This window comes from Epinephelus moara, chromosome 10, assembly GCF_006386435.1.
Source record: "Epinephelus moara isolate mb chromosome 10, YSFRI_EMoa_1.0, whole genome shotgun sequence".
In the NCBI taxonomy this organism is placed as follows: Eukaryota; Metazoa; Chordata; class Actinopteri; order Perciformes; family Serranidae; genus Epinephelus; species Epinephelus moara.
The window spans coordinates 1,042,546-1,065,776 of NC_065515.1; the positions used below are offsets into that span (position 1 = coordinate 1,042,546).

Consider the following 23,231-nt stretch of genomic DNA (forward strand, 5'->3'; position numbering starts at 1 on the left):
AGCAGTTTTCAACACGTCCTTTACTAACGTTTGCGGTGTTTGATCTTGCGGGGATGTAGCCATGTTTCTGCCATGGTTCACGTCCTGTAGGCGATATTTTTGTGGGCGTGTTACACCAAAACCTGTTTCCCCCCGGCAATATTTTTGCAAGCGCACCGTTGCTGTGGCACTGCCTAGAACGATTGTGATTGGTTGAAAGAAATAAAAAAAGCCGGGGTATTTTTTTCTCCAATCTTAAAGTGAGAGTCGGCCCAGCCAGACCTTTGTGAGCGAGACTAGGCTGTCCCTCACCCTACAGAAGGAAACAGCACTTCAAAATAAAAGGTCTGTGCTGGAAATTCACTATACTTCAAAGTTTTTTACAAACTTGACACATTTGTGAGTCAGTTGTGGTCCATTCAAAATGGACCCACAACCCACCAATTGGGAACTAGTGGTTTACAGTATGTGAGCATATAACGTTTAGCGTTTTATTTAGGGATGCACCCATGGATGGATTACTGAGCAGAGGAGCCCCTCCGGCCTTCACCTGCAAAATCTTCCCAAATTGAACAGGTGCTGATCAGGAAAAGACACAAAAGACCTCAAAGAGACACAAAGGAATGGCAAAATGGGAAAAACAATTTTCAACAATTTTCTCCTCCTGCTGATTTCAACACAAATTTGTTGTTCACAGTGTAGAAGTATCAGTGAAACAAGGTGTACCCTCTGATGCATCAGTAGGTAGTTTTTCTTTTCATCTTAAAGGCATCCCAGAGGAGATTTCTGTTCATCCAAGACACATTTTCTATTGTCCCCAGTACGCCGTTAGTTTTGAGCCTTGCTTTTTAGCCTGTGCCACATTGATGTGACACAGCAGAAAAACATTGGCCACTGCCATCAGTGAATATCATCTTATTTGTTGATAGACTGATGGCAGTCAACAAGATGAATATTGGCAGATCCCGAAGTTCAGTTGATAAACTGGTGCATCCCTCCCTGGCATTTGTGTGAAAATGCAACAGCAGAGTAATGCAACATAACCCAAAGTAATGTAACTAATTATTTTCCACACAAATTAATCAAATAAATAAAGTAATACGTTTCTTGTTTTATGACCCCAAAACTAATTAAAACAAACTCACCAGAAGAAAGACTTCCGTTAACTGTTTTCATTCTTGGCATTTTCTCAGGGCACCCCTGTCCTGCCCACGCTGATCTCGGTTCTACGTGATGAGACGATGTGGGAAACTCCACACTCCTTCAACCCTCAACATTTTCTGGACCAGGATGGCAAATTTAGGAAGAGAGAGGCCTTCCTCCCCTTTTCAGCAGGTCAATCAGTAGTCTCTAAAACTGAGTTATATGTTATTTAACAGTTTCCTGTACATAAGAGGGAGTCAGGTTTCAAGTCTCACTGTGTTCTGTGGTTGTTTCAGACTCTGAGCTGCAGCATTATCATGTGGTCAAAGTGGAAATAGTGTGTATAACTCATCTGTTGTGTATTGTAACAGATGAAGTGTAATAATAGACACACACACACTCTAAAGTTTTATATTGCATGAAGGCACAAGGGACCTTATAGAAATAGTCCCCAAGTTCCATATGTTTTTTAAAAATAGCGTGAAACCGAGTTCAAACCTAATGGTGGGAGAGTTTGGGGCTTTCCAGGCCGAGGGAAAAAGATTACACCATTAAGACATGTCCGGGCATGATCGGGCATGTCTGGACAAAGGCAAAAAAGGCCTGCCACCAATAGGTTTGGGCTCAGGTAGGAAGGGCTAAAAGAAAGAGGGTGGAGTTTCTCTCGAATCTTCACCAGCATAAAAGGGAGAGCTCAGAAAGTGAGTCTTCAGTCCTGCTCCGGAGCTTGACTCATGAGTTGTATGTGTTGAAGCTTGTGAACACATTAAACTCAATTGTGCCAGATTCAATTGGTCTCCAGTGTTTCTCTGAGTACCAGCCAACCGAACCTAAGATACTAAACTGACACAGAGGACGATTTGAAGATAAGGTGAGGACGAGGTCGGGAGCCATCTGGCCCAATTCCAGGCACCGATTTTCGCTTCATCAAGATCTGATTGGTAGGGAGATGCTGTTCCACAGGTCTGAGATGTAGGACGGGGCCAGACCATTAAGGGATTTGTAAACAAACAGGAGAACCCCAAAGTCAGATCTGAGCTTTACAGGCAATCAGTGGAGAGAGGCCATTCTTTAGTACTCGAGGCAGTTTATAAGACTGGCAACACTGGGCTGGTGTTTAGTCTTGAGAGAGAGATACAGCTGTGTGTCGTCAGCATAGGAGTGGAAGGAGATGTTATATTTTTCAATAATTTTGCCGAGAGTAAGCATGTACAACAAAAAGAGAATATAACTCATCTGTTGTGTATCGTCAGGTAAGCGTGTGTGTCTCGGGGAGCAGCTGGCCAGGATGGAGTTATTCCTCTTCTTCACCTCCCTCCTTCAGAGGTTTTCTTTCTCAGCACCTGCTGGAGAGCAGCCCAGTCTGGATTACAAGTTAGGAGCCACTCTGTGTCCCAAACCTTACCGCCTCTGTGCCGTACCACGATGAACCACCGCCTGCCCCAAACTGAACCACCACCAACACACAGAGTCCCTCTGTCTAACTACAGTTATCTTGTGATGCATCAAAAAGTGGTTATAATTAAAGTTAAATGGAAACTTCTTCCTCTTTCTTTAATAGGTTGTGTGACTATTGTTAGGATGGTGGTTCTTCCTAAATTACTTTATCTGTTTTAGAACATTCCTATCTACTTCTTAAGACTCTAGACTCCATCATTATGCCCTTTGTCTGGGCCAGCAAGCCTTCTTGCATCTCTAAGACACACCTACAGAAACCCTCGGCCTGCTTCAAACTGAACCATCACCAACACAGTGTTTGTTCCACTGCATGTATCTTGTGATGCATCAAAGATATCTGCTGTATTGTTATTTTACTACAGTGACAGGGCTCAACACTAAAACTAACCCACTTTTAAAAGTGGTTGCCATTTTTAACTCCCCTTTAGTTATCCATCATGTAGTTATACTGTACGTCAGCTTAATAATGAAAATGTGACATAAAATAATGTTTAATGTTTTATCACATGAACTGAACAAAATTCTTTTTAGTTTGTGTTTTGACACTTTATAGAATTTGAATCTCATCAGTTAACGTGTCGTCTCGTCAGTGGGAGTGCCAGCTCTTGCATCCTCCCCCTCACTATATCGACGAGCTCCAGTGGTTGTCTAGCCCAGTGGTTCCCAGCCGGTCCAGCCACTGGGTCCAGATTTGTCCTCAGTCATTAGTTCAAGGTCTACACAGTTTAATATATTCAGCGTCATACTTGCCTTTGGCCATGTTTTCAAGCTAGTGTGCTGTCTGCGTCAAGTAGCTGTCTGTTAGTCTGTTAGTTAGTAAATGGCACTTCAAAATAAAAGCTCTGGCCCAGAAATTCACTGTACTTCAAAATAAAGTGTGTTCTTTACAAACCTGATACATTTGCGAGTCACCTGCGGTCCATTCAGAATGGACCCACAACCCACTTTAGGACCGTGACCCACCAGTTGGGAACCACTGGTCTAGCTTCATGGTTCTGTAGGATGTTCAACCTTAAACTAGTGAACTTAACGTGTCACTTATCGAGGTGTAAGTTGTACATGCTTTGCAGTATAACTTTACGTCAAGTGTAAAGATGCCAGGACACGTCGTCTCACAACACTTTCACAGAGTTCCCTTTTGTTTTTCGGTCAGGTTCATCTGTTTATTTGTTGTGTCAATTGACAAGTTAGTCGAGCTTTTCATGCAACTTAATTTGCTTCACCATTGCCTCTTAATCAGATGCCTGTGTGCATGAGTTAACGCACCATTGCACATGCAGCGTTGCCTGGTTCTGACTAGAGCAGCAGGATTTAAAGGGACAGTTCACCCGAGAATAAAAAACATATTTTCCCTCTTATCTGTTACTGATCAGTCTAGATTGTTTTGGTGTGAGTTGCTGAGTGTTGGAGATATCAGAGACGTCTGCCTTCTGTTGTACATAATAGCACTAGCTGGCACTCGGAATGTGGCGCTCAAAGCACCAAAAAACTACATTTAAATCAGGAGAGACTTTTTCTGAGAGATGATTTACATTTACAAAAAGTATTAGTAATGTGAAAAGCAATTTGACCCCATCGTGATGTCATCTATTCCAGGAGGGTGGTAAAGACATAGTAGATTAGGGACTCTAGTTGCTGGTGGTGATGAGTTGAGGTGAGGTGAGGACGGAGCTGATGATCTGGATGTGAAGAGGAGAGGGCTTTTAATGAGCTTGTCCTGGGCTCTGGATGAGGTGGCAGGAGGTGAATGGGGTGGAGGAGGGTGCGATGATTCCCCTAAAATGACAGCTGAGAGGACAAGGGATTTAAAGTTTGGCAGCAGCAACATGAATGGCTGAAGGAGATCATGGCAAAGTTTGATTGGCTAACTGGGAAAGGGAACACCCAGAGTGGAAGTGGGATAGAGAGAGAACTGTGAATAAATGTGGCATAAAGAACGTCTTCCTGATTGAACTTACGCTGAGCTTCATTTGAGAAACTCAACAGCAATGTCTCTTTCCAGAAATCATGACCTGGTCACTCAAGATAATCCACAGACCTTGTTGTGAGCAGTTTCATGTAGGAACTATTTTCTATCTATCAAACTGTAGTGCTGTATGAAACTGCTCACAACAAGGTCTGTGGATTATCTTGAATATTTGGGTCATGATTTCTGGACAGAGACATTGCTGTTGAGTTTCTGAAATACATTTTTTTGGGGCAGATTGAACACTGCAGGCCAGTCTAGTTCTATATATTGGACAGAAGGCAGACATCTCTACAGCCAATATCTCCAGCACTCAGCAACTAACAAGACTGCACTACAGGTAAAATGTTGGGGTGAACTGTCTCTTTAAATATGACTAATGCAGCAAATATTAAAATAGGCTTATAAGACTTTATTAATCCCACACTGGGGGAAATCAGAAGAAAAGAATAAAGAGAAGAGAACAAAGGAAAAAATGAGTAAAGTGCTGAATAGGATAAAAATATGCTAAAATACAAATAAGATCAAATAAAGATAAATTAATATAAAATCTGTCTTCACCTTTCACTCATACAGATATTATATGTCCATGACTGATAGTTGCACAGGGTATATACTGTATCACACACACGCTGTGTCGTATTTCTTCACTGTCAATATGTAGAACTATTTAACTGTTGTTGCACACATAACTCTAGATGTTACCAGTGTATTGAACTGAAATATACAAAAGCATCCTTTCCAGTTGTTTTTGTCTTCAATCACTGCACGCTGGATTTGTCTGATTTGCTTTAATTTCACGTGAGTAAATAAAAAAATCCAGAGATTTAGCTTGTGTTTCTCGTTCAGACGGCTGTGTGTTCATGTTCACACTGTGGTTTCAGTCTGAGGTTTTCAGGTGAGAAAAACACTCGAAGTAGAGCCAACAGCATACAGTCAGTGTCAGTGCTGCTTACCAACCTGAGCATGTGTGATATCTGCTGTTATTATAAATGAAGTCTACAGTGAACTGGATGTTTCAGTCAGATTCTGTGGAGTCTGAAGTTTGTGTGACAGAAAATCTTAATAAACAGTTTCACCTATATTTGGTGTCTTCAGCATGAAGCACTTCACAAATGAAAAGCAGCACTTTGAGCTGTTTTTCTTGAACTGAACCTTTAACCTTTTGAATGTCAAATCTTATAATGAGCTAATTTCATGCTTGAGGTCTCTTTTATCTTCACATGAACACACACCTTGTTTCACTTCTGGGTTTTCCCTGTAAAGCTTTTGAAGTTAGAAGCGGAAAATAACCAGTGAAAGGAAATCACAAAAAGCTTGAAAAAGCCTCCGTCTCTGCTGATTTTTCCTCAAACACAGTCGACACAGGGACTATGAACATCAGCAACCAGCCAAATGAGGAGAGACCTCTTTCACACTGACAGTGTAAGTTTGTTTTATAAACTTTAAAGACAGATCATGTGCATTTACTGTCAGTTTAGAGACAGCAGTGAATGTAATATGGATCGACTGTGTTTGCCTTGTTGTTCATCAGCACATTTTAAGTTACTGTAAAAACTCTTTGAAGTGTCGGACTTGTGGAAACAAAATAATGAGGTTGCTGTGAAGCTACGGTCAGCATCTTTTTCAAAGTTAAAAACTGATGCCACGCAGCATGTTACATGTCAGGTTGATCACTTGATTATCTGCTAACTGCAGCATGTTTAATGGGAGCAGCTTCTCAGCACACTGACATTTAAAGACTTTGTGGTGATGAAAAACAGGCAACTTATGTAGGGCACTGAAGTACTGACTCTAACGTTCAAAGTTTCTGCATTTACCCAGATACCACCAAACTAGGTCACTGGCCTCGTTAAGATGTTTCATTCTCACAGCAGAGATCATTCTAATCAGATGCATCTCACAAGGCAAGCTGAGGAAGAGGAAGATGTTACGATGAAGAGAAATGTGTCCTGATAAGAAAACCTTAAAGCCATTAAGAAGAAAAGCAGACGGCATGAAATTCTGGTGAGTTTTATTTTGGCATGTCTTTTAACGTCACTTGGTTTGTGGTTTACAGTTTAGAAAACATGTAATCTACTTTCAAGATGTCTTATAAAATCAAATGTTCAGATCGTGACGCAGTGCGTGTTAGTTAATCTCTGTGAATTAACAAGAAAACGCAGTGACAGAAATATCTCTTATCTGCCACAGTGCACAGTGCACAGAGCTGCCTGTACTTCTGTAAATGTTTATCAGACATAAACTTCCACTTAAAAAGATGAGAAGTTCAACTAAACACTGTGTGTCTTCCTCATGGTAGACAGAACGTCTCCTGTCGGCAGATGGCTGAGGTATGTTTTGAGGATCACCTCATTAACTGCGGAAATTCCCGTGAAAATGTGGTCATTAATGATTAGAATAATTTTTGTTCACAGCTGCTGAGTCATCCTGAGTGGGTTCTAAGAGATTAAGAAAGATGAGCTGAGATGAATCTCCCCTCACACCCCTGGAGATTCGTTATTATACTCCTCTGTTTTTCCATTGAGTGTGAGTATTACAGTATCTATCAATCTGCATTATTACTGTCAGTCTCAGTTTGTCTCAGTTCAGTCCCTGAAAACTCTCACAATTTGGTAGCATCTGTGGTTTCAATTTCTGAACCATGCCTCTGCAGCTGTGACCACAGCACTGTTGTTAAAAGTGTTTTTTTGTACAACAGTCAAATGAACATTTAAGGTGAGACATCTCAGGTGAAAACATATTTGTAATGTACTGGTCAGTTTTGAGATTTTGGGCTATTTTGCCTTTATAACATGTCGTCTTTCGGACTAGTGGCAAGAAGAAGAAGATGATATCAAAAGTATCCTTATTAAAGAGACCATTGATTATTTAATCCAACCCCTTACTCACATTTTTTCATTATCTCTTCAATCTGGAATTGTCCCTCAGGACTTAAAAATTGCTAAAATTGTTCCAATATTCAAATCAGGTGACACCAACGAATTTGGAAATTATAGACCAATATCTATCTTGCTTTGCACCTTAAAGATCTTGGAAAAGCTGATCTATTCTAGCATATCTAAACACTTAGAACTCAACATATTATACAAACATCAATATGGTTTTCAAAAAAAAAAAATTCTACTGAATATGCACTCCTACAGCTTGTTAATCATATTTCTACTGCTCTTGACGAGAGGAAATTTGCACAGGTTTTCTTAGATTTGAGTAAAGCTTTTGATACGGTCAATTATGACATCCTCATCTCCAAACTTAACAGATATGGTGTGGAAGGAACTGCCCTGAAATGGTTTAGAAATGATCTCTCTAATAGAGAACAATATGTGTACTTAAATGGTTATTCATCAAAGAAATTGAAAATTTTGCTTGGTGTTCCCCAGGGTTCAATTTTGGGTCCTTTATTATTTTTAATTTGTATTAATGATATCGCTATGTCATGCAAAAATTTTCTTCCTATTTTGTTCGCGGACGACACCAAAAAATTTTCTTCCTATTTTGTTCGCGGACGACACCAATCTCATAGCCACTCATGAGGATTTTCCTACCCTGATTGAATGTGTTCATGAGGAACTATCTTCTGTTGCTCATTGGTTTCAATTTAACAAGCTAACTCTTAATGTGATTAACGGAGTTGAAATTCTACAAGTTCAGTCTACCAAATTCTTAGGAGTTATGTTAGATGAATGGTTAAATTGGTCTACTCATATTGATCTTGTATGCAAAAGATCTATTAAGATGCTAGGTATATTGAGTAAGGTTTGTCCCATAATTCACTCCTCAGCTCCATTAACCCCATACTATAGCTTTTTGTTCCCCTATATAAATTATTGTAATATTGTTTGGGCAGCAACTTAACCCACTTATCTTAAAAAATTATTTATACTTCAGAAGAGGTTTTTGAGATTGATCTCCCATTCGAGTCGATATGCACCTTCTGCACCTCTCTTCAGTAAATACCAACTGTTACCTATTGATAAAGAGAACGTCTTTCAAACATGTCTATTCTTACATAAGCTTATTTATAGGAAACAAGATCTTCCAGTCACCTTTAATAACTTTTTTATTTCTACATACCAAACAAGGCTTTGTAATAGCAGTCTCTTCTTACCGTTCTCCCGAACATCAAGTCACCAGTTCAACATCTATTTTAGAGGTCCCAAGCTATGGAATGAATTAAGTTTATCACTGAGGTCCATGTCTTCTCATTTTCTTTTCAAAAAGCATCTGAAGGCATTTTTAGTGTCCACATGAACTCTTAAAGCATAAAGCATCTGAAGGCATTTTTAGTGTCCACATGAACTCTTAAAGCATCTACCTTAATCCTCCTTATCAGTTTTTCTCTCTGTCTGATCTCTTGTTTCTTCTTCTTTGTCCTAATTTGCTTCAATTACCCTAGTTTTGCTCCTTTTTTTGTTGTTGTTTATGTTTCTTGTTGTTGATGTTGTTGTTGTTATTTTGTTTTGTGACTCTTTGCTTAGTCTAGGAATTTAGCCTGCATATCATTTGCTTGTGATTATGGCTAGGGGTGGAACTCTGTACAAGCCTGCATGGGCTTCGTTCCCCCCTTGCACAGTTGTCTAATTCAATTGTGCTAAATAAATAAATAAATACATAAATAAAATAAGATGTCATAAATACATATTCAGATTTTCATTCTAGTTCAGATTTCTCTTGTGGAAATACATGCAAAAAAAACACAAATTTAATTAGATAATGCCTCATTTGCACATTTAAAAATAAAATTGCAGAACACTTAATAGAAAAAATAATTGTTTCGCTGTGGGTAAAGAACTGGGAAGGTTTCATGGTGATAACTTGTAGATATTTTTACCCTATTCACCTGTAGTGTCTTATTTCTGATCTAAAAATATGTATGAAATTTCATAGATATTGTACGCTATGTAATATTGTTAAAGGCCATTTTCTCAAAATTATTTGTTTCTTAGTGTTTAACTTTGTCTCAGAATAAATTGAAATACTGCATAGATGTAAGTGTGCAGAAATCTTATGATTATTATGGCTCAGCAGCACTTACAGACATCAAACTTTCCAGCTTTATTCCTGACTATATAAGAGATTTCTTTTTATAGAGATTTATATAAATTTTTAGATAATGAAAGATTTTTACAGAGGGGTTTGTTCATATATAATTCATAGCATGATTCATATAACACATTTTATTCCTAAAGAAAAGACTTTTAATGGCTGTTGACATTATACTCTGATTTATTTAGTGATAAAAAGAGATATCCAAAATTCTGTCTGTGAAATAAATCAACTCTTTTGTGTCAACGAGATGAAACAAGAATTTAAAACCTGGTTCTATGTTTCTGTTCAGTAAATGTTCAGGAAACGTTTGCAAATAAGTACATATCTAATATGATAATGTCTCATTTGCATATTTAAACTTAATTTTCAGAAAATTTGTGAGCAATGTGAGCAACTAACAGGGACGTTTCATGGTGATGAAAATGTTTACCCTATTCACCTGTAGTGTCTACAAAAAATTATGAAAAAATGTATGAAATTTTACAGTAAATATCTCTTAAGGCCATTTTCTCAAAATTATTTTTTCTTTTAATCTCAGCCAATGCAGGACAACTACACATCCACATGGCTCAGTCTCGGCAAGGTGCTGAATACTGACCCCAAACTTGTGGAATACATTTCCGCACACTTACATCCATATTGTGTTTAACTTTGTCTCAGAGTAAGTTGAAACACTGCATAGATGTAAGTGTGCAGAAATCGGTAACACTTTACTTGAAGGTATCTACATAAGGGTGACATGACACTGTCATGAACTTGTCATAAACATTATGTACATGTCATAAACGTTTATGACTGCTGTCATTAAGTGTCATTCGGTTTTTGTAATGACAAGTTGACATTGTTTGGGTTGTCTTGATTATGACAACTTGACACTAATTAAAGTGACATTACCAGAAGATGTCTTTGTCATGACAAGTTGACATTAACAAAAAAAATGCACCTCTTTTTGTGTTTATGACAAGTTGACATAATGATTATTATGATTAGATGTCCAAGGTTACAGACCGATTCTAACACTCTGTCAGATAGATGTCTGTCAGGATACGACACAAAACTGGCTGTCATGATAGCCAGTCTTATCCTGATATCCTCATGATATCTTAATGACAAATCAAAATGGTACCACTTTACTATAGGTCAAAGAATGTATTCATTACGCTGTCATAATGGTGTCATGACAGCCAGTTTTGTGTCGTATCCTGCCAGACATCTATCTGACCGTGTGCACTGTGTGCCAGGCGGCAGGCAGGGCCAGGGACCCAGGTGTGCTGACAGACTTTTTTACCAAATGTAAACATGCACTTAAAGGGATAGTGCACCCAAAAATGAAAATGCAGCCATTATCTACTCACCCATATGCCGAGGGAGGCTCAGGTTCAGTTTTAGACTCCTCCTAATGGAGGCTGACGGCGCCCCAGATTCAAACGTCCAAAAACACATAATTGAAACGATAAAATATCTCCATACTGCTCGTCCATAGTGATCCAAGTGTCTTTAAGCCCCGACATAAAAAGTTGTTTGGAAAAATGTCATTTGAACTCTGTTTTTAGCTGGTCCCGCGCAAGCGCACACACGTGAGCGCGGTACACAGAGAGGCCTTTTTGTTGTCCCAAACCTTTCTTGGCATGTGTCACTGCCAGAAATGGGCTTAACAATAAAATCGTAAGAGAGGGGAACTCACAGAATCACATCCTGGGGTATAAACATGTTCACTGTGCGGCAGGTATACAAATGTACCATCTATTAATTACTTTCAAATCAAACATGATTCCATACGTTTTTTTTCTGGACAGGTTTCCCTCTGCTCCCTGCTGGCTGCCAGCATTTAAACGTCCATGGCCACATGACAGTCGAACCAGCTCTGCCCTTCCTGTTGGGCTCAAACCTGACCGTGTACTGCCACGTCACAGACATCGTATCATGTCACCGGAGGTAAGGATATGATAAAATATAGTATGCCTGTGAGACGAAATCTATGCTTAATTTTCGTTGACGAGACGTGACGATGTTCGTGGTCGACTATAAGACATTGACAGTCGAGAACGGTCATGCTTGTAATGATCTTCAGATGCCTGATGAGCGACAGGCTGGTAAACTCCAGTAAATAGTCTGCACCAGGATGTTTGGGTTGGTGCGAGTTGTGAGCTGTAATTCAGCAGTAAATAATCAGCCGTGTGTGTCTGACTGTGGATGGTGGAGCTGCTGAATGGATTTCTGGAGTTTGTTAGTTGCAGCGGTGGCTGTTAGCAGCTAGCTCCGCTCGCAGACTTCACAGCTTCACCCCGCAGGACTCCACTCAGTCCGGACTGGAGAAGGTTTGTGGGTTGATGGTGTTTGACAGGCAGGTAGGAGGCTCAGTTATCTGTGAGTGTAGCTGTGCTGTAAGTAAACAGTCTGAACTCAGATCAGTTTTCTCTGACAGAGATGAAAGTTTAGTTTGAATCACCAACTCTGTGAGAGGACACCAGTTTAAACCTCCAGACTAACATGTTGCACATGAAGAAACAAGTTATGTTTCTGCTTCTTAACAGTCACATGGATAAGTCAGAGTTTACAATGAACCTGGGGACAAATCCTAGTTGGCTCACATTAGTTATTTGTTGAGAGCATAAATAGAGAGATGTTGAGCTTTTCAAATGATGATCAGTAAGTGTGTGCTCGTAAATCAGCCCTTAAACCTGTCACACACTGCTGGAGACATGACACACACATTATCTTATACAACCTGTCACCTTGAGTCTGATTTATGATCCATGAATCAGCCTCACTGGATCAGTTTAACACACAGAAACATACTGTCTAAAAGTAATGACTAAAATGTCGTGAATTTTTGTCGACTACTGAAACTACACTAAAACTTTGCGGGATAAAAATGACTAAAATGCGATTCAAAGTAATGAGCATTTTCATCTCAAGACTTAGACTAAATCTAAAACAGCTATCAAAAGTAACACTGTGTGATGTCTTCATATGATGACGCAGGGTCAGAGGAAATAAAGACATCCACACCATAAACTAAACTAAACCTTACGCCCTTTATATATAAAATACATTCACATGTGTCATCAGAAAAGTCCAGATGCAGTAATGTTCCTGTCTTCCAGTTTCAAAATATACCTGGAGCTGAACGATGAGACTGTGAATTCTTGGGAGAGAGTCAGCTGCACCTCGATGATATTCAATCTGTTCAATGTCTGGAAGCCGCGATCGAAAGTGATCTGCAAGCTGAAGACTGATCAGCTGCCTAAGATCGTCGATGGAAAGGACCTTCATGGTGGACGTATGTACAGTTGGCTTTGATGTTTGTGGTCACATAAAGTTAGGATTGTGTGAATTAAAAAGTGTGCAAATATAAAATATCGCACAAACTTAAATGACACAGATTAACAGGTTACTACCTCATTGTTTATAGGTGGTAGGGTAGTGGCTGAAGTGTGTCACCATGGATATAAAGATGTTGTTGGATGAACATTATTGACGTCCTCCTCAGCTGAGCAGTGACATTAGCTAGCTCAGTGGCGCTAGGTAGGGTTAGGTGATATTGAAATTTCCCTGCTGACCATATTGCTTTAGGATAATTAACTATTATCATCTACAAAAGCTGAAGAGAGACACAGATAAATATCTATGGACTGGAGACGCATACAGTGGCATGTTTGGGCATCCCTGGTCAAAATTTCTTTCACTGTAAATAGTTAAATAAAGTAGAAGATGAACTGATCTCCAAAAGGCATGAAGTTAAAGATGGAACATTCTTTTCAACACGTGAAGCAAGATTAGAGTATCATTTTTGTTTTGTACAATTTAAGTGTGAAAAAAGTAAAGGAGCACCATGTAAGTTTGGGCACCCCAAGACATCTGAGCTCTCAGACAGCTTTTCCCAGGGTCTCGGACCTTAATGAGCTTGTTAGGGTTCCGGCTTGTTCACAGTCATCGTTAGGAAAGGCCAGGTGATGCTAATTTCAAAGCTTTATAAATAGGGAACTGCCCATTGTTCCAACCATATTAAACCCATTGTTCCGAAGTCCCGTTGTTCCGAAATCATCATGATGCCCTGTGGTTAAGGTCTGGTTAGGTTTAGGCACAAAAACCACTTGGTTAGGGTCAGGAAAAGATCATGGTGTGGCTTAAAATGAAAAAGAAAGTGACAAACACATAAGCTATGAGCCTGCTTCAACTCAAGCCTTTCCCAGCTGACCCAGAGCCGGTCGCGGTGCACCATCAAGGCAGAAATACGCCCGCCGGGAGCCGTTCAGCACCACGGACAGTCGGACTAATGGGCTGTCGGACCAATGACATGGACCCTATAAATACTCTGACTCCTGAAACCTTGTCAAAAACATTTAGCAGCCATGGGCTCCTCTAAACAGCTGCCTAGCACTCTGAAAACTAAAAGACCTGATGAAGACTAGAAGAAGATAGCAAAGTGTTTTCAGGGAGCTGTTTCCTCAGTTGGTCATGTCAGTAAGAAATGTCAGTTAACAGGAACTGTGGAGGTCAAGCTGAAAACTTTCTGAGAGAGCTGCATGTAGAATTGACCTATGGCTAAGCCACGCCCCCCTCCACTCACTCTGACAAACTATCAACATTCAGTGACCGGCGCTATGGCAGGTGTCACAGTACACGGCATTTCACAGGAGGCAACTGATGATTTTTGGAGACACAACGATCAGATGTCATTGAGAAGTAACCAAAAGGGCCTAAACTACGCATTGGAGGGATATATTCATCATTTTATTGTTGAGAAGGTCGATGAAAAGCTTAAATTACAAGCCAAAATTTACAGGTCACAGTGTACGCTTGTGAACCGCATCTGGTTGCCGTCACCATCAAAGACAACAAGTTAAAGTGCCACTGAAGTTAAGGTTTTTGGCTCAGAATATGAGAAAAGGATAACGGCCTTTTTACCATCTTTACCAAGAGTGTCTCTCCGTTAGTTTGGTGCTACAGTATTTACACTGAATCATTCAGCATAACGTTTGCCAACCTTTGTTATCTCTGCCATTACAGATAAGTTAATGAAGCTAAGCTCCAGAAGTTAACGTTAGCTTAACTAGAGCCCTTTGGACAACAGCTAACAATGATGTACGATCACCAAAGTACAAAACTAGAACAAAATAGGCTAATGAACTCCCAGCAAACAAGGTGACATGATGAACAACGCAGCTAGGAGCTAACGTTAGGCTAACTTTAGCTAACGTTAGCTAGAGATGTTAAAGATAACTTTATATTTCTTTCCAGCAAAGTGACAATATGTTGCCTCAAACACAATGTTGACTTACCTTAGAACAGATGTAGACATCATTGTTAATCTTATTCACGTTGAGTTGATGTTGTGGTCTAACGTTACCACACAACTTTATCCAAAGGAGACACTTTTCTCGGTTGAGATGTGGTTTAAAGTGTAAAAAATACACCTGGTCGCCCAGCCTCTCAGGATACCTTGTGTCAGAGTTGCATGTACCCCATGCACACCGTTTGACCATTTTTAAACTTCAAATCTCAGAAAAAGCTCATAAAACCGAACAAAACTGACTTTCTGTAATGCATTTCAATGGACGTCCAGGCAGAGAATGTCCCAGTGTATGGGAATGGCTATACGCACTGTGATTGGCTCATCGCGTTTGAGGGCTTAGCCATAGGTCAATTGTTTGAAAGGCAAATCAAAACCCCTGTTTGGCTGCAAAATACCTGCAGGAAGATTTCTCAGACTCTGGAGTGGTGGTGCACTGTTCTACTGTGCAGACACACCTGGACAAATATGACCTTCATGGAAGAGTCATCAGAAGAAAACCATTCCTGTGTCCTCACCACAAAATTCAGCCTCACAAGTTTGCAAAGGCATCACCATCTACTGTTATACTGTAGTTGCCTGTATTTCTGCCAGCCTCAGCTAATTTTACTGCCCTGCTCTCATCCACTAAAATGATAACCAGTTACTCATCGACTGTCTCTCTGATTCCGTGTGAACGCAGCATTATCTTGGCCAACAATATCATGTCCACCAAGCCTAGTGCGAGGTGAGCTAGCAGTAGATGCACGCTTCCTTTAGCTCGGTGATTCGGTTTGCGGTTATAGATGTGGATGACCAACCATGATTGACTCACGTTTTCACCCGTGCTCTGTCACTGTCCCTTCAAGCTTTTTCTTTTGTTCTTTGGTCTGTTCTTTTCGTTTCTCTTTGCTAATCCAGCCCCAGTACCAGCTATCAAAATGTTCTAAAGAAAAGTCTGCTTCTTTTCTTTTTGATTCATTCATTTTCCATAACCGCTTATCCCCTTGGGGGTCCCGGGGGGTGGAGCCTATCCCAGCTGACACTGGGTGAGAGGCAGGGTTCACTCTGGACAGGTCACCAGACTATCACAGGGCTGACACATAGAGACAGACAACCATTCACACTCACATTCACACCTACGGACAATTTAGAGTCACCAATTAACCTGCATGTCTTTGGACTGTGGGAGGAAGCTGGAGCACCTGGAGGAAACCCACGCTGACACAGGGAGAACATGCAAACTCCACACAGAAGGGCTCCCACACCCTGGGTTCTTGCTGTGAGGGGACAATGCTAACCACTGCTCCACCGTGCAGCTCCTGTTTTACATAGTCATCATAAAATCTAATAATTTTGTAGCTCCCATTATTCTGTCTGGGAAAAACTAATATCACAGTTTTGCCAATGAGCAGGGTCGTAAACATAGTCTCGTACAGAAGTGATGGTGATTTGCTGTTCATTGTCCATCTGCTTTAGTCCCTCCAGATAAACCTGAAAATATTACCTGTGAAACATCACAGAGCTCAGATTTTATAGGCTGCTCATGGGAGAGAGGACAGGAAACGTACCTCCCTACGACCTACAACATTTCAGTCTACAGGTATGGTGTTCTTTTTAGGTCAAATTAAACTACTGCCTTGTATTTCTCTTGTACACGCTTATGACAGCAGCAAACCTTATTTAATACATGTTTTATTATCAGAGAAAATGGGACCCAAATACTGTCGGATCAGATCCAGGACGCTGGAGAAATCACCATACAGCGAGCAGCGATAGACGAAAACACTACATACCACTTGAATATCACCGCTTACAACCACTTAGGAGCATCACGGTCTGATCCATTCTTCCTCTTTGTAAAGGATATAGGTAAGCTCTCACTTCTGTTGCGCTTAAACACACTTTGTGAGGGAGGGTGCATGACCATGACACTGTTTTTAAAGATTTCTTCAAGTATTTTCTGTAGAAATGAGTCATCCTGTGAACAGTCGTGTTGTTCTGTCATCACTGTTTGACTAATCTGACCTGGCTATCAGCAAACTGTTTCTCTGTTTCTGTAATATCTCTTTGAAGTGAGCCTCCCACTCTCTCCCTCTGCCCACCTTTGGCAAGTTTTGACATCTGTAGCAACAGACTTGGCATCTTTAGTCATTACAGTATTAGCATTATCTTTTATTTTATAGTTATTTGGGTGTGCTGGGAGTTCGCACTGAGTCATCACTTTAACTAATGTGCACGCTTCGTATTTTTTCTTTTGTGTCGCAGTGATACCGGAGAGCCCTCGTATTGTGCAGGTAGAATTTGGGAATAACTCAGCGGCTGTGTTGCAATGGGAAACAGCTGACTCCTCAGAGCATCTCACATCTGATGTCAGGCTCCGCACAGATAAAGGCTCCTGGGTAAAGTGATGTTATGACACCCATGGTAGAGGCTGTTTGCAGCATCTGCATTAATCAGGCAGCGTGCAGGAAGAATACTTCACCCATGGAATGATCGTTATCCATTACTCACCCTGTGTAACGTTGAATTCTGGAGGAAAACTGTTCTCACATGCCTCCATTGTGAACGAAGAATCCAAAAACTGAGAAAGGTCTTGATGAGCTGGAGATGTGGGCGGTGTTTAGAGGAAAACTGTGCAGTTAGTGTTTGTAAACATGCTGAAACTGAAAACTGAAAGTAAATGCCAACCACAGATTCACTCTCGTTTGGGGTTTGGCTTTTATACATTTGGGTTTTTTTTAGCGCCGTGTCTGTTGGCTGCTGCTTACAGGCTGGCTACTGGTTGCTACTTTTCTGTTTTTAAAACCCAACCTCACCTATGCACTGTGGAGTACACGCCCGCAAACGTTTGAACACAGGAAATAAGAAGGAAAAAAAGTAAATTTCAGACAGAGGGCAGAGTCTTTGCAGAAAAATACACCACCATACACCTCTACTGGGTGATAAGTGATGATTGAGAGGGATTACTTCTGTATGAGCTATACATTGTTTTGTTTTTTTAAGAAAATCCTGCAGAGTTTATCTTTAACAACAGCAAAACTATATCAAACCATTTGTTATAAAACTCTCACACAACTCATGCAGTATAATCCAAGTCTCATGTATCCCATCATATGCTCAGTACTTTCCAAACACGTGCCTTTTTGCTAAAAACTTACCATTTAAAACACCTCTGCATATGAGCAGCATATGGAGCTACATTTGTTTCTTTATTATTCAATCAAACAGAGGAGGTTTTGCAATAAAAAAAAAAAGATTTGAGAGCAAAAGTATCAATATTGCCAGTAAAAAAAAAAAAATTTATTAAAAAATGCAAATCCTAAAGTTTTATTTGCGAGTCATTTCTTTTCATTTGCAAGTCAAAAAGTTTTGTAAGTAAAAAGTTGAACCTGGTGGGCGGGGCCTAAACTGAAAGCTGTAAGACACGTCTCTATTGGCCAGTCTCTATTGGCCAGTCTCTATTGGCATGACAGCTTGCAAAGCAACATGGGAGTTCTGTAGTTCATGGGGAATTCAGTGCAGGAGCTGTGGCGAAAATCAATGAGCAGGTACGTTTATACATAACTAATAATAAACAAGAATGTTTTATTTGAACTGGTGCATGTAGATTGCTTTTGTTTAGCCAGGGCAGAACTATTCGACGGCGTAACAGTCAGTACCGTCGATGCCCCGGGGTGCAGCAGTAATGCCGACTGTCGAGCGTTTCCAGTGGGAGAGAGGGAATCATGGGTGTAGCCCGCTCTGTATGGAGCCATGTCAAACCCACCAATAGAAACTCTCATCCATCAGCGTAGGCCCCGCCCATTAAGTGCAGTTGAACTTGCAAGCAAAATTTTAACTTGCAAGCAAAGAGGGCTGATCTGCAAGCAAAATGATCACACGTTTTTACTTACAAACTTGATTTTTGATTGCAGTTCAAGAAATATGCTCTGAAAACAGTTTTATATGATTGCAACAAGAAGACACAAAAATACCTCCACAGTAGCACACCTGGGCAAGCACGCATTTGAACTCTGCTCATGCAGTCCATTGAGCCAAATGCACGCGCTTGGCCAGGCATGATACTTGTCTGTTTGTGAAGCAGAAAAAAACACCTGAATCTGTTAACTAAGAGTTGGTCTTAATTGCACTTGGACGACAATAACATATTGGGATTGCAAATGTTTGCAGCGAGTTTTAGACGGTTTACTTCTCTCATTCATTTCATTCCAAACTCACTCTGTTTTGGACTCTTTGTTCACCATGGAGAGATTCTTCTGAAGTTTTCTTCACAAATTCAGCGTAACGTGGTGAGTAACTGACGTACAGATGATCATTTTGTGGGTGTATAAGTATTCATTTAATATCTTGCTGTTTTTTAGGAAGTGGGAGCGGGAACAGAGCTCAGTGGGGGTCTGATACGAGTTGATGGTCTGAGGCCTCTGACTGAATATGAGTTCCAGATGAGAACATGTCACTCACCATCAGGACGCACTAACACACCCAGGTTAACCTCCGGCAAAAGATTGTCTTGCAGCAAATGGAGCCCATCCATCAAAGGGACAAGTCCTGGAAAAGGCAAGCCCACACTTATTACTTATCACGTCAAGAAGGAAGTCTGAATGTGATGATGTGAGAGTTTTTCATTGCTCGTATAGACCCCACAACTTGTGGTTAACCTTATCTGCAGGTCCATCTCAGCAGTTGCATGTGTGGAGGATGTTAGACGGCACGGTGACGAACCAGCAGCCGGAGGTGACTGTTCTGTGGAAGGTAATGTGTCATAGCTGTTCATTTTATATCATACATTCATACAAATACTCATCAAAGGAATAGTTTGTCATTTTGGGAAACACGCTTATTTGTTTTTTAGTAGAGTTAGATTAAAAGATTGCCACTGTAAATATCAGTGTGTTGAAAATAACTTTGTCTTGGCAGTGACCTGCTGGACTGTGGCCAGCCAAGACATAGTGACACAACCCCCCCATGAAATCACATCTTGTTTTTACACTGTGTTTTTTTGTACAGATTAAACATAGGACATGTAATTTGTTAACTAGTGGTCTTTAAAAGTGGCTTTTGTTACCTCTGGACTGAGCCTGGCTGTGTTTCCCTCTGGTTTAGTCTTTATGCTAAGCTAAGCTAACCATCTGGTAGCTGTGGGCTCATATTTAATTGACAGGTGTGACAGTGGGATTGAACTTCTTATCTAACTCCTGGCAGGAGAGGGTATTTTAAACTGTCAAACTATTCCTTTAAAACAGTGGTTCCCAACTGGTCCAGCCAGGGGTCCAGATTTCTCCTCAGTCATTAGTTCGAGGTCCACACAGTTTAATATACTTAGCGTCATACTTGTGTTTTCCATGTCGTCGAGCTAGTTCGCTGTCTCTGTTAAGTAGCTATGTGTTAGTCAGTCACTCTACAGCAGGAAACTGCACTTCAAAATAAAACACCTGTGCTGAAAATTCACTGTACTTCAAAATAAAGTGTGTTTTTTTGCAAACTGCGACCCACTTTTGGACCACAACCCACCAGTTAGGAACCACTGCTTTTAAACATACTCACTGGATGATGTTGAAATGTAAACCTGAAGTGATGGATGGACTTCTCCCACAGCCTCCATCTCCAGAGGATTACAGTGGAGCGTTACATCAGTACAAGATCTTTCTGGGTAATGACCACAAACAGGAAGTGACCTGTCGTGCTGCTTTGAGTCAGTTTTCACTTCCAGTACCAGCCGAGGTCCGGGCACTGAGCATCAGTGCTGTCACCTCGTATGGGTCGTCTCCACCGGCTGAGGTGCCACTCAGACACTCAGGTACACAAAAATGAGACAGAGATGATAAAACCTGAACCAAACACATTTAAAGGGAAAGTTTGTCATGAAATTAGAAATGTAGATTTTTTTTCGCTTACCTGTAGTGCTATTTATCAAACTAGATTTTTGGGGGAGAGTTGCAGAGTGTTGCAGATATCGGCTGTAGAGATGTCTGCCTTCTCTCCGCTATAATGGAACTAGATGGCACTCAGCGTGTGGTGCTCAAAGCGCCAAAAAAATACATCTGAAAAACTCAACAGCAATGTGTCTTTCCAGAAATCATGACCTGGTTACTCAAGATAATCCACAGATCTCGCTGTGAACAGCATCATGTAGGAACTACTTTCTTTCTACTAAATCACACCCACCAACCGTATCAACGTGCAGAAGGAAGCGTGCATCTACTCATGGACGAGAAGCTCATGGTAGTGACAGAGCGAGGTGTAAGCACTGATGGCGTCCTCCTCGGTTCAGCGGTAACGTCAGCTGGCTCTGTCATGCTAGCAGTAGATGCACACTTCACTCTGTGTGGTGATTCGGTTGGAAGGTGTAGTTCGGTAACCTGCCTCAGGGAAGATGTCGGAGAAGATTCTCAGTCATCCACGTCATGGTACTCTGTATCATAGGCAACTGGACTTGCTTGAGTTTCTTGAAAACATTTTGCCTCTCATCCAAGAAGCTTCTTCAGTTCTAACTGACTGGTGTGGAGTCGCAGGTTTTAATCTCCATGTGTGTGTGAGCCCTCACAGAGTGTGAAGGTCGAATGTGAGTCGACCTAGGGTTAGATGGGTCCAGGTGGGAATTGGTGTTAAGCCGTCTGGGTAGGGACCCCAAGACTGGCACCAGTCAGTTAGAAGTGAAGAAGCCTCTTAGATGAGAGGCTAAACGTCTTCAAGATACTCAAGCGAGTCCAGTTGCCTCCGATCCAGCACTTATGATGTATCAGGGAAGTTTTCAGGGAAGCGTGCATCTACTGCTCGCTCACCTAGCACAACTGAGCTAGCCAGCATCACAACTTGCCATTAACATTTTGGCTTGTTCTCATTCTGAAGTCGTCATATACCGCAGCTTTGTCAGTGATTTCAGCATCAGACGCTGACATCACCAGCCACCTTTCACAGGAGTATTGTTGTCATGCAGCCGGACGAAACCTTTTGCGGTGTTATGATGTACCTCTGCTCGGCTGGACAGCACCTGTAGTATGATGCCTGCAGTATGCAAACAAAAAACCCTGGACTTTTACCTGGGAACCCGGTGTTCACTTCCCGTATGAAAGTAGAACCAAACCGTGATGTTTTTTCTAACCCTAACCATGTGCTCTGTTGACACCCTGGCACCGCATCCCAGAATGTCAGCAGCAGACGCAGGAGGATACCAAGCGCATAAAATGTAGACAAGAAAGTTTACTGACAGAGCAGTGATATGTAACGACTTGAGATGAGAATGTGTTGATCATTTACGTCTCATGCTGTCACCAACACGAGCCTCTCGTCCATGAGTAGATGCACGCTTCCCTCTGGGGTGATTAGGTTTGAAGGCCTAGTTTGGTAGACAGAAAATAGTTCCTACATGAAACTTCTCACAACAAGGTCTGTGGATTATCTTGAGTAACCAGGAATTCCTTGAGAGCGACACTGATGTTGAGTTTTCAGATGTTTTTTCTTTTTTTTGAGCCGCACAAGCTGAGTACCATCTAGTTCTGTAATATTATCTCTGAAGGATGACATCTCCAACACCAAAACAATCTGGACTGATAAACAGCACCACAGGTAAGAGGAAAGATGTGTATTTTATCTTTGATTTTGGGGTGGACTGTTCCTTTAATTTGTAAAGACAAAAACTCTAAAGTGTAATCGTTTCTTGATGTCTAATTGTTTAGGTGATTCTGGACCTGTTCTGAGACAGCTGGCTCCTGCTCCTGCTGACAGAGCTGTGTTTGTCTCCTGGTCGTGGCGAGGGAACAAACACTGGTCGACATCTGGAGACCTGCTGCTGCACTATGTGTTAGAATGGACAAGTGTACCTGCGGCCGCGCTGCAGTGGAAACAAGTGGCTAAAGATCAAAACAGCACTTCCATCACAGGTACAGTACCTGGTGCAAGACATGTAGAAATACAGTGAAGTAATTTTTTGGTCCATTTTTTTTACCCACATGAACTTGAATCACATGAAATATTAAATATGAAGTACATGTGAGGGTGTGGTAGAAACCTATAATGGCTTATATAAAAAACAAAACCCAGAGGACATACAGAAGGTAAAATGTAAAACAACAAAATCACTGTTCAAAGTTTTCACACATAATAAGTGTAGTTAAAAAAAAAGGAGACAAAATGTCTAGAAACAGAAATAATTTACATATTTACAGTATTAACAAAAGTTTCTACGATAAGCATCAGATCATTTTTCCAGATCTTACTATATAATCAGAAAACTCTGTGTGTGTGTGTGTGTGTGTGTGTGTGTGTGTGTGTGTGTGTGTGCCTGTTTTTTCTCCTCACTGACTTGGTCAATCCATGTGAAATTTGGCACAGTGGTATAGGGTCATGGGAGGATGC

At 40.9% G+C, this 23,231-nt stretch overlaps 2 protein-coding genes across 9 annotated transcripts in view; both read left to right on the forward strand.

The window, feature by feature from the left end:
* Positions 1–2,838, forward strand: part of LOC126396200 (cytochrome P450 2J4-like) — a 37,515-nt gene extending 34,677 nt beyond the window's left edge. For 3 of the 5 annotated variants that reach the window (XM_050054081.1, XM_050054087.1, XM_050054086.1), the window contains 2 exons: positions 1,173–1,314; positions 2,376–2,838. In XM_050054081.1, coding sequence (XP_049910038.1) covers positions 1,173–1,314; positions 2,376–2,551 — 318 coding nt within the window. In that variant the 3' untranslated portion in view covers positions 2,552–2,838. The remainder of the gene's footprint in view (positions 1–1,172; positions 1,315–2,375) is intronic. The other 2 variants (XM_050054084.1, XM_050054082.1) reach the window with 2 other exon arrangements.
* A 1,842-nt stretch (positions 2,839–4,680) lies between these two features.
* Positions 4,681–23,231, forward strand: part of il23r (interleukin 23 receptor) — a 38,849-nt gene continuing 20,298 nt past the window's right edge. For 2 of the 4 annotated variants that reach the window (XR_007570540.1, XM_050054070.1), the window contains exons 1-12: positions 4,681–6,553; positions 6,849–6,879; positions 6,964–7,075; positions 11,395–11,533; positions 12,706–12,881; positions 16,353–16,476; positions 16,579–16,745; positions 17,142–17,275; positions 19,238–19,433; positions 19,546–19,628; positions 20,472–20,673; positions 22,553–22,756. Coding sequence is in view for 3 of the 4 variants with exons in the window: in XM_050054070.1 (XP_049910027.1) it covers positions 7,015–7,075; positions 11,395–11,533; positions 12,706–12,881; positions 16,353–16,476; positions 16,579–16,745; positions 17,142–17,275; positions 19,238–19,433; positions 19,546–19,628; positions 20,472–20,673; positions 22,553–22,756 (1,486 nt within the window). In the remaining variant the exon portion in view is untranslated. The remainder of the gene's footprint in view (positions 6,554–6,848; positions 6,880–6,963; positions 7,076–11,394; positions 11,534–12,705; positions 12,882–16,352; positions 16,477–16,578; positions 16,746–17,141; positions 17,276–19,237; positions 19,434–19,545; positions 19,629–20,471; positions 20,674–22,552; positions 22,757–23,231) is intronic. The other 2 variants (XM_050054068.1, XM_050054069.1) reach the window with 2 other exon arrangements.